General features: G+C 43.1%; 1 protein-coding gene across 7 annotated transcripts in view; it reads right to left on the reverse strand.

The window, feature by feature from the left end:
* The window catches only part of LARGE1 (LARGE xylosyl- and glucuronyltransferase 1), a 769,194-nt gene that overhangs the window by 220,489 nt on the left and 529,799 nt on the right, over nucleotides 1–18,906 (reverse strand). For all 7 annotated transcript variants that reach the window (XM_063722909.1, XM_063722906.1, XM_009234297.4 and 4 more), the window contains 2 exons: nucleotides 7,025–7,137; nucleotides 4,717–4,842 (listed from right to left, as the gene is read on the reverse strand). In XM_063722909.1, coding sequence (XP_063578979.1) covers nucleotides 4,717–4,842; nucleotides 7,025–7,137 — 239 coding nt within the window. The remainder of the gene's footprint in view (nucleotides 1–4,716; nucleotides 4,843–7,024; nucleotides 7,138–18,906) is intronic.

The following is an 18,906-nucleotide window of genomic DNA, read 5'->3' on the forward strand; positions in this document are numbered from 1 at the left end:
GTAACAAGAATGATTACAAAAGACTCTGTGAAAACCACAATCTTGCACAAATGCCATCGTAAATTTACACACACAGAATAAAAACTTCTGCAGGCACATCTGCCCAGCAACTGCCTGTCCAGTCTTGGACTGGTGTCAACTTTGTTACTGATCCTTTGGCCAAAGATAATTATCTCCGAACAATTATAAAATCCTCTTCATTTTTCCTTTAAAAACTTTTATCTTCCTTTATCTCCCTGGGTATGCACATAGTTTGCTATGGCACGTATATTCCCATTGCAACGCACTATTCCAGAATAAATATAGTTTTCTTTTAGAGAGGATCTCTTTGTTATTAAGGCTGACAATACTTTAGAAGTTTCTTTGCATGTTTGCAGAAAATTCTCTTTGTTATCTTATGCTTGAAAGATTATTCTTCTAGGTATACAACCTGTTATTGTTTCTTGGCATACTTAAGATATGCCTCACTTCCAATTTTCTCTATTATCTCCTTCTGATAGTCCAATGAGACATATCCCAATTTCTTTGCTTCTTTCTCAGTTTTTCTCTCTCTTTTCATTCTGTGTTGCATTTTGGGTAATTTCTTATATCTCTTCCAGTTCACTAATTCTCTCTTCAGCTGTGTTTAAGCTGCTGCTTAACATATCCATTTAATTTCAATAATTATATCTTTCACTTCTAAAAATACTATTTAATCCAAATAGGGCTATTCATTTTTTGAGAATCTACTATTCCTTCATCCTACTTTCAATATTCATTGTTTATTTCTACATGTAATAAAAATACTTATGTTTTATATCTGGTAAGTCCAATATTTGCAGTCTTTCAGATTTAACCCCAGTCTTCAGTTTTTGCACTTTCTCAGGGTAGCTTACTTCCTTGTGTGTTTTGTGATTCCTAACTGAGAACCTTGCTTTCCTTGTAACTTCCCCTAAAAAATTCTGAAGACTTGTTTTTAAGAATATTCTTCTAGATCAGATTTATGTTAGTTTCTGCCAAGTGCCTGGCAAATTTTTAATTTTTTTCTTTCCATTTTTGCTCCCACACATGTAATTTCAGCCCCCAAAATAATATGGGCATAGGCTTAAAATAAAATCTCAGAGGAAACATTTCTCCCTTATTCTACCTAAAACCAAGGATGAAACAGACAACAACCTCTACTGTCTTCTTGTACACTCTGAGTTTTATTAACTGTTTATCGACTGAGGATAATACTCTTTGTGGATCCTGACTTTATGTGAGGCCTTTATGTGAGGTCTTTCTTCCTGTGGGCCTAAGGTCCTGTGTATAGTATTTCAACAGAATAATTATATGTTTTGCCTGTTGGCCTATTGTCCCTCTGTAACCCATGATAGCATTCGCTTGTTTGAACAATAAATTATACAGTTACCTATTGAGAAAAACCACTGTTTTTCTATACTCTCACACAGAAGACTTCTGATGCCAGATATTGTGGGGTTATTTTCCTACAATGACCAGTTCTTCAACACTAGCTGGGTCCCTATAATTTAATACAACAGTGACACTACCTCCCTGACAAAAGCATCAGACTCCATGGGTTAGTGGCTTAGTCCCACAAGGCTGCCCACTTCAGATGCCAGTTGCAAATCCCAGCCTCCTGTCCTCTGACAGATTTGCTATAAATCAAGGATTCCTATGATCCCCTCCTTGGGTTCCATAATTTACTAGAATGGCTCCTGAAACTCTGGGAAACACATTACCAGCTTATTATCAAGGATGCAACTTGGGAACAGCCAGAGAGAAGAGGTACATAGGGCAAAATATGGGGGTGTGGGGTGAGGGGGTATGGAGCTTCCATGCCCTCTCTGGGCACACCACCCTACAGTAACAATAGTGTTCACCCACCCAGAAGTTCATCAAATCTTGTTATTCAAGAGCATTTAAAGAGCTTGATTTCTAGCACACCCTCCTGCCTTCCCAGAGGTCCATGGAACTTTCAGTGGGGAAGTTCTTTTTTTTTTTTTTTTTGAGTGTTGTAAAGTCTTTATTTTATGAAAGAAGTCACACAGGCAAAGCTTTATATTTGCTGAGTGATTTCTTTTCTTTTTTTTTTTATTATACTTTAAGTTCTAGGGTACATGTGCACAACGTGCAGGTTTGTTACATATGTATACACATGACATGTTGGTGTGCTGCACCCATTAACTTGTCATTTACATTAGGTATATCTCCTAATGCTATCCCTCCTCTCTCCCCCACCCGATGACAGGCCCCGGTGTGTGATGTTCCCCACCCTGTGTCCAAGTGTTCTCATTGTTCTGCTATAAAGACACATGCACACGTATGTTTATTGTGGCACTATTCACAATAGCAAAGACTTGGAACCAACCCAAATGTCCATCAATGACAGACTGGATTAAGAAAATGTGGCACATATACACCATGGAATACTATGCAGCCATAAAAAAGGATAAGTTCATGTCCTTTGTAGGGACATGGATGAAGCTGGAAACCATCATTCTGAGCAAACTATCGCAAGGACAGAAAACCAAACACCACATGTTCTCACTCACAGGTGGGAATTGATCAATGGGGAAGTTCTAACCCTCTAATCACTTGGTCTTTCCATCCTGAGGCTCTCTAGAGGCCCTACTCTAGACACCTCATTAGCATAAACTCAGGTATAACCCAAAGGGGCTCATATACATAATAAAAGCTGTTCTTATCACGCAGGAAATTTCAAGGGTTTTAGGACCTCTGTTCCAGGAACCAGGGACAAAGACTAAATAGATTTCTTATAATACCAGGCTCACCTTTAAACCAGGCTCCCTGCCACTAGGGATCATCCCTTCCAAGGGCAAAGGTGACATCCAGTTGCTCTTTGCTTATCTTCTTGGATTCACTCTGTCATTGTTTCTGGCCTTTGCTTTATGAACCGATCAATTATGCTTTCAAAGCATGTAAAACATTTTTTAATCCAGCATTTTTACATATTCTTTACACGGTTGGTTTTATTTTGCCCCCCTCTCCAAACTTTTTAATCCATGATATTTTTGACAATATTCCTCTCTGTTTCTTCTCTTTTCCTTATTTCTAACAAGCACATGATATACAGAAGGAACTGAATAAATGCTGATGGAAGGAATGAATGTTGCAGGAACCTCTGTTTTAAATCCTTTCTAATATTTTGCAATAAATTTCAAATGCAGTTAAAAAAAGTTCTTTCTTTCTAATGCTATAATTTCACTCCTGGAAAGGCAAGCTACAACAATAATGGATGGAAGGGCTTCATGGACAAAACTGTTAATTAAGATATAATTTATATTTATGAAAATTTGAAACCAACTAAGGTCAAGGGAGTGGCTAGGTAACAGACTAACTATTGGATATGATGTTCATTAACACCATGTGGCTCACCCAGAAAATGCTTATGATATGAAACAAATGAAAAGCAGAAAACCACATTTAACATGCATTATGACTATAAATAAGACATAATACCCACATGGGGACATGGATCAGAAGCCAAGTACAAAAGACTAATTTATTAGAAAAGCTAGCTTTGCAATCCTTTTTCCTTTTTAAAACTTGCAATAGATATAAACTTTATATGAAACAAACTCTTTAAGGACGCATGTATCTAATCCTCTGTGATACAACCTGAGAGGCAAAAGCCCTTGCTGTCAGACAGGCCTGTGTTAAAATCTTCGTTCTGTTGAATAGTTGTGGTCAAGTCTTTACTCCTTCCACTGTAGGGAGGGAATTCTGACACACTCCTTAACTCACACTCCCTACTCAAAGTAATCATATGGGCTTAGTCATACAGTTACTTTGGCCAATGAGGGATATTAGCAACAACGACTCAAGGTTTCTTCCCGTGTATTAGGGCTTCCTCTGCCACCTCTGCCTCACCATGAGAAAACACCATACTGGCTTGCTGAGGGGACAGAGGACATACCAGAGGACAGCCAAGTTGCCCCAGTCACCAGCTGTCCCATCTGAAGCTGACCACAGATACTCTGTTAAACCAGTAAAAAAATGAACCATCCAACCAGCCTACAAACTCATCAACTATATAAATGGTTGCTGATTTAGGCCACTATCAGAATAGCTTGTTATGCAGCATTATCTATAGCAGTAGATGACTAATACACCCTGTCTTCTTCCTCTTTCTATAGCCAGGTCCATTCACAGTGTTTGGTACCTAGAGAGTAGTGATGAAGGCTTTTTCTGTCATTGTCCCCCCTCTGTGAGGAAGAATGAGACATTTATGCTTGCATCTCTCCCACTCACCCACCCACACCTGTCATAGCACTTGTCCTTTTTAAAATACTTATACTTCTTTGCACATTTCTCTCCTCCTCCAAGCCATACATGACTTGGAAGCAGGTTAGTTATTCACATCCACATCTACAGCACCTGGCACAGAGTAGGCCCTCAATAAATGTTTTTGCTTGAGTTGAATGAATAGATTTGGGGAGCTGGCATGAACCAAAAGACCCACCAGCAGATGGCAAGAATAATAACCACACAAGCTGGTTCTTACGCCAGGAGGCTTTAGGCTTTCCAGAAAGCCCAAATAAAAGTGGAAAAAAACCAACACCCCACAAAGATGAAAAGCATACTCATTCCGCTCTCCTGTGCCCTTATCTCTATCACCACATTGCACATAAATATCCCAGCCATCCATGCCCCTGGGAGGTCCTCTCAGCCCACCTCACCCTACCTCCGGGGATGTGCATGTGTTGATCCTACCTTTAGATCAGACACGTCTCTGTAGCACTGCTCGGAGCGGGTGTGGTCCGACAGCTGCACATTCCAGAAACAGGGGAGCTGGTACACAAGGAAGGGGTTTTGTTTGATGACGGCATTGAAAATATCCTGGGGGATGAAAGCCAAAGACACAGTCAAGACAGTCGGATGGTCCAGCTGCCCATTTTGGCTCTCAAGGCACTGCATCCCCTGTGATAGGGCTTCTCTTGAACCTCCTGCTCTGAACACAGGCTGGCTTGCACTGTGGGGCATCTGTCTTGCCTGTTATCTCTAGGAACCAAGCAATAATGTTTGGATAGAGACGAGGGAATGCCCCAGGCTGACTGGAAGCTCCAGAGTCCTGCTGGTCTCATAAGGCCCTATCCAGTGAGCTCACATGTGCAGACATGGGGTGTCTTCCCTACCCTCACTGGCATATGAAAAATGAAGTCTCCTTCCCCTCTGGCCTCCTAGGCAGGAGCCCTGTGTTATCCATCCTGAGCCTCCTGGAGAGGAAACTGCATGATGACAAGTAGCCCCACTCATTCGGGGACCGAGACAAATTACAGATCCTTCCTTTCAGCACACAGGCTTCCTGGGGCCTGTGGTGGACTCAGTGATGGATGCTCCTTGGATCTCTGCAGGCCATGGTGCCCAGGATACGCACTCTCCGTTTCAAAATCCAACCCTGACTTGTCTAGGGAGGTTTTACCTTTTTTGGGCTCTTCTCCAAGCTCTTGCACCAGGCCATACTTATTAACTAGCTGCTGACAGGTGGCGCCGGGAGGTGAATTATGGGCCTTCGTGGCAGAAGATGGCTGAATAAACTATCCTCACTGGACACGGGCACACAATTGCTAGCTTTGGGGGACATGCTCAAGTCACTGTGACCCGAGTTGAAATATGAGGCTGGTGGACGATTTTCCCCTCAGGTTTAAAACAGCTACCTGGGTATTATTTTTTTTCTTAAACTCATTCATTATACTCTATCTCATGTTTGAAAAAGGAAATCAGTTTCTGGCTGCTTGGGAAATACTGAATAATAATACTTTAAAACATAGTAAAGTAATCATGCAGGGTTTCTTGTTTCCTCCATATTATGAAACTTTGCAGGCATTTGATGAACCAGGAAATTGCACTTTGAACAAAAACATGCAGAGTGAGCTGGCTCTTTGGATGAAAAGGAAAGGGTGAAATGCAGAAAACTCAGAGAAATCATCTTCATGCCTGAAGACAGCTACCAGTGCCACACGAAGATGAAAATTTAAATGAGTGATCCTGGTAGACTCAAAGTCAAAGACTGGAGCCCTCTGCCTTTCCTAGGACATCAAAATGAGGAATGGGTTTTTAAAAAATGAATATTTATTGGTTGGGTGCAGAGACTAATGCCTGTAATCCCAGCACTTTGGGAGGCCGAGGCAGGTGGATCATCTGAGGTCAGGAGTTCAAAACCAGCCTGGCCAATGTGGAGAAACCCCGTCTCCACTAAAAATATAAAAATTAGCCTGGTGTGGCGCCGCACACCTGTAATCCCAGTTACTTGGGAGGCTGAAGCAGGAGAATTGCTTGAACCCAGGAGGTGGAGGTTGCTGTGAGCTGAGACTGCGCCACTGCATTCCAGCCTGGGTGACAGAGCGAGACTCCATCTCAAAAATAAAATAAAATAATAAAAATGAATAAAAATGAATATTTGCTAACAGTTTGGTAGAGTTCAAGGAGTTTCTGAGGCTACCTGCATAGCAAGGTGGTTTCCTTGCAGTTTATTCTTTCTATTTAAGTGCATTTCCCTTGAGTAAAGGGACACTAGTACAGCATCTAAGCAAAAGGCTCAGATTAAAGGTTAGACTCAGATTAAAGGCTCAGATTAAAGGTTTGCCAGGGAGGCCAGTGAAACTTTGCCTGGGAAATATGCTGTGGCATTCTGGGGTCCCAGAGAGCAGGCCCTGTGCACTCCACCTGGTGATGAAGAGGGCACCGACATCTACTTAGGAGTCTGTGTCAGTAGACGCTAAGCTCTATGAGGGCAAGTGCTCCATCCTTCGTCTATCTCTGTCATCCTTTTTCTGAACTTGGCTCCTGGTATACATAGTACTCAGTGAAAGTCTGCCGAATGAACAAATGAATGAACAAAGGGAAGGCACTAAGGAGTTGAGCTGTTGTCTTAGACTGGCAAGAATAAGGCAGCTGTATCAGAGCACACAGAGTCACACAATACGTAGAAAACCATTCAGACCGATTTACTTTTACGTTTCTTTGAGAAACAGCACCAGCGCACTCAGGAATAGCTGCACCTTCGAACCTGGCCACTCACCTGGTCAGCTAAGGATGTAGACAGCATGCCCATGAGCTCCCTCTCTGCGGTCAGCCTCCACATCTGCTCCCATTTCATCTTCCGCAGCTTATCCAGAAGTAACAGGATCACCCCTGGGCAACAGCACAGGATAAAAGAGAAAAATCAAAAAATAAAAAAGCTGGAGAGCTAGGCATGCCTACTCACAGCACAGCCACAGTCTCTCGGTCATGATTGTCTTATGCAGACAAGAGGCCTGTGCACTGCTGCAGATGAGTCTTCCCTCTAAAAATTCTTCCAATGAGGCTCCACAGTATGGGCACCTGTTCTGGAGATGAATACACCTGGGTTCAAGTCTAGGACCTGCCAGTTACTCGACAGGAGACGTGAAACCATCTCTCTGAGACCTCCTTGTTGTATGGAGACTGGTCATACAGGTCTCAAAGGACTGCTGTAAGGAATAAGTGACGAGGGCAGGGAGAGCCTAGCATTGTCTGGTGATGGACAGTGGTAGTGGCCACACAACAATGTGAATGGACTTCATGCCACTCAACTGTATGTTTAAACATGGTTAACACAGTAAATTTATGTTATGTATATTTCACCACAATAATGAAAAAAAAGATTCTAGCTCTGCACTGGATACAGAGCACGTTCCTTACAGACATTAGGTTCTCTCCTGTGTTTTTCCCCAGAGATATGACCACCTACCTAGGTTGAGCTGATAGATGGAATTTGTATGATGTATACCATTTATCCGTACACACAAAAACAGCTCCTCTGTGACTTTATTCTGGGTATGGCTTTGCCAATTTGCTTGATGATTACTGACAAGCCATATGGGCCTGTCTCAGTCTTCCTGATTTCAAGAGGGTCTTTTTGGTCCATCCACGCTGGGTCTTTAAGGTGAGCTCCAGAAGCCTGTGAGCTCATAAGAAACTAATAATAAGAGGTGGTTCCTCTTCCTTGATATCTTTTCTTGGTTACTTTCTGCAGGAGGGACCTGGGTGAATGGAGGGTTGTTTAGGGAGGGAAATTCCCATTGTCTATATCCTTTTGTATTTTTTAAAACGCTAAAACAACAGCGGGGTGGGGTGGTGGTTCATGCCTGCAAACCCAGCACTTTGGGAGGGGAGGTGGGTGGATCACCTGAGGTCAGATTAGCCTGGCCAACACGTGAAACCCCGTCTCTACTAAAAATGCAAAATTAGCTGGGTGTGGTGGTGCATGCCTGTGATCCCAGCTACTCGGGAGGCTGAGGCAGGAGAATCGCTTGAACCTGGGAGGTGGAGGTTGCAGTGAGCTGAGATCGTGCCACGGCACTCCAGCCTGGGCGACAGTGCAGGACTCCATCTCAAAAAAAAAAAAAAAAAAAAAAAAAAGCTAAAACAACTAAACGTATTATTCAGGCAAAAAATAAATACATCAGTTAAAATCTAAAAAAGAAAAATACATTTAGGCTTAGCTGAATGGCTGAGAAGCAACTATCTACCATCAGGTCAGTTAGAGCAAGCAGAAAAAGCCCTGAGCACAGAATACAAAAAGCTGAGAGAATTTCCCTGCAGGCCACTGCAGTCAATTTGGTGGGTGGAACCGTAGCACCCAGAGGCCCCCAAATCAATCCTCTTCAGGATGCTTAGCTCAGCAGAATGGTCAGTGGGGAAGACTCAAGGCAGTTGAAAAATGATCTTAGTTGAAACCTAGCACCTGCATTTCCAAGACTCTAGGAAAGAAACTGATTTCCCCAAATCACATACAAATGTCAACTCTAAGCCTCTTTACTTATTCCAGTGGCACATATTTGGAGAAAAGATATATTCACCATTTAGTGAAAGATGTTTGACCAGGTAGAGTTGAAAAAAAAAATAGTATCTATATGGCTATGGGAAGAATGGGCTAATACACAGAGATCTGAACTTGTAAGTCTGAAGGACAAATTAGATCTGCTGCGTAGGTCCTTTGTGCTTTGTTAGGTTTTTTGCACATCACATATCATTTCCCCTAATGCTCCCTGAGATCTTTACAAGATAGATTTTGTTATCCTTATTTTACAGGTGAGGAAACTGAGGGGCTAAATCGGACACTTGTCAATTCACAGTTCAAAAGTAGCTATGTCAGATTCAAACTCAGACCTGCGTGATTCCAAGGCCAGTGCTTCTTCCACTCAACCACATAGACTAGAGCCCCAGCAATGTCACTTTGGACCCATGGGACTCAGGTCAAGACCTGTCTTTTGTTGACTCTCAGTTTCTATGAGTGTTAAATGAGAAAAATGCTACTTGCCCTGCACAGCTCAGAAAACTGTTGAGCACTCAGCGTTCTGGGGGTAAAAAACGGCCAGATTTGTAGCATTTGTCAGTTGCCAAGGTGTAAACACTCCGATCATGGCTAATTTCAAGCTAGCAATGTCATGTCACTGAATATGGAGTTGGGGAGGAAGGTACACAGTGGAAATTATTCACCATAAATGTATTACCTGATTGTTTTACTCAGATAAACAATGTGGGGGGTTGGGCGGTAGAAAGAAAAGAAACATTTACAAAGTTACAAACCAAGAGAATATAGTGATGTAAGTCACTGGTGACTGATTTAAGAAAATATATTCCAGTCAAAAATATGAATGAAGCCAGGCATGGTGGCTCACACCTGTGACTCCAGCACTTTGGGAGGCCAAGGTGGGCGGATCACTTGAGGTCAGGAATTCAAGACCAGCCTGGCCAACATGGTGAAACCCCGTCTCTACTAAAAATACAAAAAAATTAGCTAGGCATTGTGGTGTGTGCTTGTAATCCCAGCTACTCAGGAGGCTGAGGCAGGAGAATTGCTTGAACCCAGGAGGCAGAGGTTGCAGTGAGGCGAGATTATGCCACTGTACTCCAGTCTAGGTAACAGAGCAAGACTCCATCTCAAAAAAAAAAAAAGGGTGGGCAGGCGTGGTGGCTCACGTCTGTAATCCCAGCACTTTGGGAGGCCAAGGTGCACAGATCATTTGAAGTCAGGAGTCCAAGACCAGCCCTGCCAACATGGTAAAACCCCATCTCTACTAAAAATACAAAAAAACTAGCCGGGTGTGGTGGTGCACGCCTATAGTCCCAGCTACTCCTGAGGCTGAGGCACAAGAACAGCTTGAACCCAGGAGACGGAGGATGCAGTGAGCTGAGATTGCACCACTGTCCTCCAGTGGGGGTAACAGAGTGAGACTCTGTCTCAAAAAAAAAAAAAAAAAAAAAAAAGAAAAAGAAAGAAAGAAAGAAAGAGAATTTCATTAATTTTATTACAAAAATGAATTATAATTAGGTTGGATAGATGCTCCAATGTATTAAAAAAATGAGGGGGGATGGTGGGAAGCTAAAAACAATGATGAAATACATTAATGCACATTTTTGAAGCCTCTAGAGAGGTCCAGGATAAATCTATGAGTTTCTGGTGACCAAGCTGAGAAGTGATGCTTTTAAATGGTGTGAGACTTGGCGAGTCCTAAGTGGCATATGTGATTTGCCAGGTTGCCTGAAAAGTCGGAATGTCTAAAACAGATGACTAAATGCAGAAATGCAGGATCATTCTCCCTGTTAGCCAGTCTTTTCTTCTGTGTGACTTTGATTTTTAAAATTATGAACTATTTCAAAACAATATAAAAGCACACAAACTAATATATTTAGTTGTGGGTGAATACCCACCACCTAGATATAATGGATGTTATAATACATTGCCACATTTACTGTTAAAAAATTAAAGCATTACAGATAAATCTAAAGTTCATCTCATCCTACCTCCTCTCTTCCTCAAAGGCAGGCAGTATTCCGAGGGGTCTGTGTTTTATTTCTAGGCTTGTTTTTATATTTTTATCCTCTATGCACATAATAACAACACATGGTATTTTTAGTGTGTTTTGGATTGCGTATTTGCTATTCTAACTTGCCTTTTCACCCACTGTTATGTCTTGAAGATTTAACTATGTTAGTATTTCCTATCTAGTTTAGTCACTGTAATCACATCATCCATTTTATGCATATACCACAATTTATTTATCCATTCCCCTACTGAAGGACATTTTGGTTGTTTACTATGCTTTTGCCATTATAAACAATGTTGCAATAAATATCCTAATCTTGATTCATGTCTCGAGAGCTTAGCTAGGGTACAGCTTCCGAAGTTGGACCGGGATTGCTGTGTTGAAGGCACTCCTTGCCTTGAAACATCTTCAACTACTCCATCTTCCTTTTCTCTTACAGTCAGCCATTACTGAGTCCACAGATTCTAAATTTAAAACGCCTTTTACATTTCTTTTATTCATTCATTCAACAGTCATTTATTGAGTAGCTACTATGTGTGAATTCATAGAAATAGACTTGTACTTATTTTGCTTCCCTACTTTCACCAATCTCATGGGCTTTTTAAATTTTTTTATTTTTTTAGACAGAGTCTTGCTCTGCCGCCCAGGCTGGAGTGCAATGGCATGATCTTGGCTCACTGTAACCTCTGCCTCCTAGGTTCAAGCAATTCTCCTGCCTCAGCCTCCCAAGTAACTGGGACTACAAGCACACACCACCATGCCCGGCTAATTTTTTGTATTTTTAGTAGAGACGGGGTTTCACCATGTTGGCCAGGCTGGTCTCAAACTCCTGACCTCAGGTGATCCACCCACCTCGGCCTCCCAAAATGCTGGGATTACAGGTGTTAGCTACCGTGCCTGGCCAATCTCATGGGCTTTATTCAACATATTAACTCAGGATATTTACCAGAGGTGTAACATTCATTCTTTGCCAGGCCCTTTTGTGGAAACACACATAAGACACGTACATCATTAGGATTCAATGTGATGACTGCAAACACTGAGATCATGCAGTGCTTATGAAGACAGCTCATAGGAGGGAGGCCTGGATGGCCTGGGCTAGGACTTGGTCAGGCAGTTGGGGAAGCTGTCTGAGGAAACACCACGGACAAAGGCACGGAGGCAGGAGGTGCATGACAAGATTGGGCTACGCAAGAACTAGAGTGTATCGTGGCCAGACGGTTTCAATAGCAGGCTTAGGCAAATGCCAGGACAGAAGTCTGAACACATGAACAGGCAATAAATCAGGAAGAGCCTCGTATCTATGCAACACAGGTGCATTCCAACCATGTTTATGCCATTTCCTACAGAGAAAATGCTATTCTTAAAACCCACTGGGAGTTAAGCTGCTTATGGCTGGAAAGGCTGATCCAAGGGTTTCAGAGGCCCCAGGCCCTACCAAAGTATCCCCACGGCTGAGGAGATGATTTTGTTGGCACTTGTCACCCATGTGTGACACAGTGGTTGGGAAGTCCCACTGAGGACAACTGAAAGCCAGACAAGGATGTGGGGCAACAGAGTGACTGCCAACAGAATCTGTTTTAGAAAAGCCAAACTAGCTGGGCGCGGTGGCTCACGCCTGTAATCCCAGCACTTTGGGAGGCTGAGGCCGGCGGATCACCTGAGGTCAGGAGTTTGAGACCAGCCTGGCCAACATGGAGAAACACTGTCTCTACTAAAAATATAAAAATGAGCCGGGCATGGTGGTGTGTGCCTATAGTCCCAGTTACTTGGGAGGCTGAGGCAGGAGAATCACTTGAACCTGGGAGGCAGAGGTTGCAGTGAGCCGAGATTGCACCACTGCACTCCAGCCAGGGTGACAGAGTGAGACTCAGTCTCAAAAACCAACCAAACAAACAAACAAAACAAACAAACAAAAAAACCAAGCTAAAATGTTGCTGTCATTTATCCCGTCATTTCACAAGATTAAAGGCCTCCAGTATTTCAGGGTGGTCTTCAGAACAAGCTATAACCCCTTGGTTGTGGCCAGACCATCTGGTTCTCGCCATAATTTAATTTTCTTTTCTTTCATCAGACCACTTCTTCCAGGAAAACTGGCACAATGGCACTCTGCCATAAAACAACCACAACCTCTGCCTCTGTGAACTTGATGAGCTGATTCTCAGGCTGCTTTTCTCTTTGGAATTCCAGAAAGTTTACTAAATATACCACTCTCTGTACCCTGATTCAACCAAGAATCAGAATCCAAAGCAAACAAAAACATTCATGAGCAAACATGTCACAAAGCTTATCAATTTCACTCTCAGCTTCCTGAGCCTCCTCTAATCTCACAACATTCTTAGAAAGGGGGCTGGTTAGACCTTACTGCTGAGTTTGCATCGATGTGCGAACCGAGGTGCTGAGGACGGAGGTGATGTTTCCAGTGTCACAGTGCTGGCAAATGCTTCCTACTGCCCTGTTTATCTTAGAACATTACAACTAATAAAGACCCTGTGCTTACTGTGCCAGCAGAGCCCACGGGTGGCTCTTCTTTGTACCTAGATATTTTTAAAGACCATGCTTCCTCTTAAACATGAATGTCACATGTGTGCTCGGCTGACATAGGCTCATGTGGGCTCCTGGGAATCAGGGCTCCCAGACACCACAGCTGGGCCATAGGCAAGCTGCTCTTGGCATGCCAAACCAGAGGGGACTCTGTCTGCTTTTGTTGTATGTGTGTTTTTTTTTTGAGACAGAGTCTTACTCTGTTGCCCAGGCTGGAGTGCAGTGAGTGGCACGATCTCAGCTCCCTGCAACCTCCGCCCCCCAGGTTTAAGCCATTCGTGTGCCTCAGCCTCCTGAGTAACTAGGACCACAGGTGTGTGCCACCATGCCTGGCTAATGTTTTTTGTATTTTTAAGAGAGAAGGGGTTTCACCATGTTAGCCAGGCTGGTCTCGAACTCCTGAACTCAAGTGATCCGCCCACCTCGGCCTCCCAAAGTGCTGGGAACACAGGCGTAAGCCACCGCGCCCAGCTGGCTCTGTCTACTTTTAATCATAGGTCTTGCATTCAGAAGTCATTTCGTCTATGATTCATTTCAAAATTTTTTTATTTGAGCACCTGCTTTGGTTCTATTCATTAGTTAACTGGGGACTTGGAAGTTTTTAAAACACAGTCCTTGTTCTCAGGGAGCAAGGCCTGATAGGGAAGGGAGACAGGTAATCACAAAAACGCAAAGCACTGTGATAAATAGGAGGTGGGGAAGAACTATGGGAGCTGGGGTACAGGTAAACTGACTGTGTCTCAGGGGAAGCATTAGGGGAAGGGCATCTTGAAATGAATGATGTCTATACTGAAACTTAAGGATAAAAAAGGTTATATAAGTGAGAGGCAGGAAGAACAAAGGTCAAACTAGACAGCTTTCTCTCTCTAGGACAGTGATTTCAAAGGAATGGGTTGCTGAATATCTAGCAGGTAGCAAATACTGTCCACCACATTTGAACTGCAGACCTCAAAAGGTAATGACCCATGTCCCCCTCTTCTCCCAAAAAAGAAAATTTTAGAAACGCTGCATTAAGTTGTCTAGCATGGGTGAAAACATTTGTCTTGGCTCATAAATCTATAATTAACCACAGGTTATTTCTTTTCTTTTTCGTTTTCTTTTTTTTGAGATGGAGTCTTGCACTGTTGCTCAGGCAGGAGTGCAATGGCGTGATCTCAGCTCACTGCAGCCTCTGCCTCCCGGGTTCTAGAGATTCTCCTGCCTCAGCCTCCCGAGTAGCTGGGATTATAGGTGTCCACCACCACATCCAGCTAATTTTTTGTATTTTTAGTAGAGACAGGGTTTCACTATGTTGGCCAGGCTGCTCTCGAACTCCTGACCTCATGATCCACCCGCCTCGGCCTCCCGAAGTGTTGCGATTACAGGCGTGAGCCACCGTGCCCAGCCTACCACAGGTTATTCCTATAACCGATATCCTCACATCCTCAGAGTGACACAGCAGAATGAATTCTGGGAACACAAGCTTCTTCTTTTTTTTTTTTTTTTTTTTTTTTTGTAGCTATCCCAGAAGGGGAAGGAAAAAGAAAAAACTGCAGTGGACTTGGAAAACACACTCTTGGCTCTGAGTCCTGATATCACTGCTTAATATCAACATGATTCTTGAAAAAAGTCACTGTGTTTCTAAACCTCAGATCCTTATTTGTAATATAGTGACAACCCCACATTAACTCCAAGGTGATTATGAGGAACAAAAAAGAAAATGGGGGCCAGGTGTGGTGGCTCACGCCTGTGATCCCAGCACTTTGGGAGGCGGAGGAGGGTGGATCACCTGAGGTCAGGAGTTCGAGACCAGCCTGGCCAATATGGCAAAACCCCGTTTCTACTAAAAATACAAAAATTAGCTGGACATGGTGGTGGGTGCCTGTAATCACAGTTACTTAGGAGGCTGAGGCAGAAGAATTGCTTGAACCCGGGAGGTGGATGTTGTGGTGAGCCGAGATCGCCCCATTGTACTCCAGCCTGGATGACACAGCGAGAATCTGTCTTAAAAACAACAACAACAACAACAAAAACAAGAAAAATGGCATCTTTAAAGTATCTGGTACAGCGGAAGTGTATCCATCAGTGCTGTAGTGGGAATTATTAATGGATAATTAATGCCCACACCTAGTAAATCATTTTTCTCTGTAATCCACTGATTATTCAAATAATCTTCAAAATTCCCATGAGTGTGAAATGTTCTGGACAACTTGAAATATTTGCAATTTTGCAAACATTTCCAGGCCCATAGCCTTCTCAGTGTTCTGAAAATAGTTGGCTTATAGTGTCACAGCCTGCATGCTTAGGAGATCTCTTGAGATTATTCCAAGTGGCAGCTAAGAGATACATCCACAGGAAGAAAACAAATAATAAAGGAAAGAAAATCCACTGTATGGAAAATTATGAGCTTAAATTGTATTCTTAAGCAGCTAATGAGTCTGTTTAGGATGTTAAATATAATCATCATATTGATATGAGCTTATAAGAGAATCTGCCAGTTTCTTCAAAGGTTAGGAGTTTGCACTCAGGTCATAAAAGACTTCAGAAATAACATATCCAAGAGAAACAGAACTCTGTTTATTGACCTTGCTCCTATGGGGCTGCGGAAATATCCCAATTAATGGCTGTGCAGTGCTTTCAAAATATGAAGTGGTACATAAAAGCTTAATAAATGACAGTTACAGAAACTATACATTTCCTCATTAAGGTGTCTAATTATCCCTCACTGAACTTGCATAATTCCCACTGGATTTAATATAAATTATGTGCATGCGTGCCAAGTAGAAAGAGGATTTTTAAGTGAATATTGCTTCAAGTTATGAAAATGGATCCATTTGAAACTGGAGCCTTTTAAGCTGAAACAGCACGGATTTGGCTTTGGAACGCATGCCCCAAATCAGACTTTTGACCCTGCTTTTCTGCTGTCAGGAGGAAGTGGTGCCAAAAAGCTTGACTTTGGCCTTTGCCTAGCATTCGCTGCTGCCTGATCCGCCCATTCCCATCCTTGTCGTCGGGGTCTGGGAGCTTGGAGCAAGCCCCTTGCCCCTGAGTGCTCTGCACAGAGGCAACGTGCCTTAAATTTGACAAGGACTGTCAAGGGAGCTGGCTGGGATGCATGTGACCCGCAGCGCTTTACCTACAGCTGTTGTGCTGGGAGCACAGAGACCAATGCTAAATAAATAAATGAATAAATTAATTAAAAATCAAAGGATTCTCTCATGAACATTTGGTCAAGTAGTAGGGCTTTTCATCTGTGGATCAGAGGGCAATGTTTTCTTTTTGGCAACAGCTCAGTAATCAAGATGGCAAGGAAAGAAAAGTAGGTATCTGTGCAGAGAGGAAAGTGAGAATAATGCTTTTTTATGAGCTAGACGTTATTTTTTGCCAGTGCAACTGCAAAAAAAAAAAAAAAGAGAAGCAAAAAAGGGTGACAATGATGATAATACCTACCATTTATCAAGCAAGTGCTGTATACTAGAGAGAAGAGAGAAGGAACTTACCTTAGATGACCTCTGAATTTTTTTTTTTTTTTTTTTTTTTGTTGAGACAGAGTCTCACTCTGTCACCCAGGCACAATCTCGGCTCACTGCAACCTCTGCCTCCCGGGTTCAAGCGATTCTTCTGCCTCAGCCTCCTGAGTAGCTGGGACTACAGGCGTGCGCCACCACACCCAGCTAATTCTTTTATTTTTAGTAGAGACAGGGTTTCACCATGTTGGCCAGGCTGGTCTCGGACTCCTGACCTCATAATTCGCCTGCCTCGGCCTCCCAAAGTCCTGGGATTACAGGTGTGAGCCACCACACCCAGCCAGATGACCTCTGATTCTCATGACAAACTTGCAAAGTAGATGGAAGTATCTCTATTTTACAGACGAAGAAACTAAAGCTTCCATATAGCTAATGTGTAGTAAAATTAATTTCACTCTTTGATTTGTGGTCTCAACCATACCATGTTGCCTCCTGGGAGTGTGTATGTGTGTGTGTGTGTGTCTATCTACATGCTCATAACTAAATACGGTGAGGCTTTGCTGAATCAGGGGTCTAAAGCCAAAACAAAAGAGTAGCTCCTGGAGGAGCAGTAAGTAACTGTTTGAAGGACTTTGAGAAGACCACAGGCCATAACCAGACTGCCTCTGTGAAAACCTGGGAGGATCCCAATCATTATAAAAGGCTGGGAAAGGGCTGGGCATGGTGGCTCACGCCTGTAATCCCAGCACTTTGGGAGGCCAAGGCTGGTGGATCACGAGGTCAGGAGATCGAGACCATCCTGGCTAACACACGGTGAAACCCTGTCTCTACTAAAAATACAAAAAAATTAGCCAGGCGTGGTGGCGAGCCCCTGTAGTCCCAGCTACTTGGGAGGCTGAGGCGGGAGAATGGTGTGAACCCGGGAGGCGGAGCTTGCAGTGGGCCGAGATCGCGCCACTGCACTCCAGCCTGGGTGACACAGCAAGACTCTGTCTCAAAAAAAAAAAAAAAAAGCCAGGAAAACTAGGGCTTCCCAGAGGACAGTCCTGTGTGAAAAGGAAGCTGTAGGTCTAGGGTAGGGCCTGATCCAAGATTAGTGATAGTGGGTAACTGGATGGAGCCAAGAAATATTCAACTCAGGACACTGTGTCAGAGCTAACTTATGTCAACTTTGCCTCCTGCATGTTAGGGACATTCCCTTCTTTCTGCATCTGAAACTACCCAAGTAACTTCATAGCATGTACAGGACTACTTGCAGGCAAGAACTCTTTAAAACTTTTTCAGCAAAGGGGAATGCCTTAAGCTTGCATTATGAAAACTAACTGTTTAAGAGAAGGTTCTGCCACTATTCCCTCCCTGGCCTGTTTTCATTCTTTAGCCCAGCTACAAGAATGTAGCTAGAATTGGGTTGGTCAATTCAGACCACATACTTCCTTGGCTCAGGAGGAGAAAGTAGGGACCAAAGTGCCTGGATGACTCCTTTCAATGAGGTTCAGAGCAAGTTTCAGATGAAACCTTTTATTCCTAAACTCAGTGCTTCTCACAGTGTATGATGCAGCATTCTGTAGGATGCTGGTAAATGTTGTGGAAGCAGGGCTAAATAAGTTAAATAAGTGTAGGAGATGATTGATTAGGGTTAAATAAAGCTAAATAGGTTTTGATATATCAGTGTGCACAGTGAATCTCAAAGGTGGTTATGGCTTCCAACATTGTCAGAACGATTTGACCCTTTTCCCCCAGGAATCTAATAGGATATTGCTTGTCCCTTCATTTTGAGTCCTCACTGGCTTCGGTCTGCACTTCCTCAGCTCTCCACCTCTAATGCAGGAGCCACTATATGAAAATGAAGATTTGCCCCTTAGTCATTCAGTGGTTTTTGAGGCTTTGCTGGTTTGAACCAGTGAAATCCTATGGACCCAGTGCAGCTGCTCAGCAGGAGGCTCTGGGCAGCACGCAGACTCTCATCTCAGAAATGCTGATGAAAATCACCCTCACAATCGCAACCTTCCTCCCTTCTGCTTTGAAGCACTGGAGTTCTCTTCTTATTCATAATCCAAAAGAAAGTAAGTTTATTAAAAACCACTTAATTTAAAATCCCCTGCTGATTTTACCTGGGACTC

The sequence above is a fragment of the Pongo abelii genome, chromosome 23 (genome assembly GCF_028885655.2).
Source record: "Pongo abelii isolate AG06213 chromosome 23, NHGRI_mPonAbe1-v2.0_pri, whole genome shotgun sequence".
In the NCBI taxonomy this organism is placed as follows: Eukaryota; Metazoa; Chordata; class Mammalia; order Primates; family Hominidae; genus Pongo; species Pongo abelii.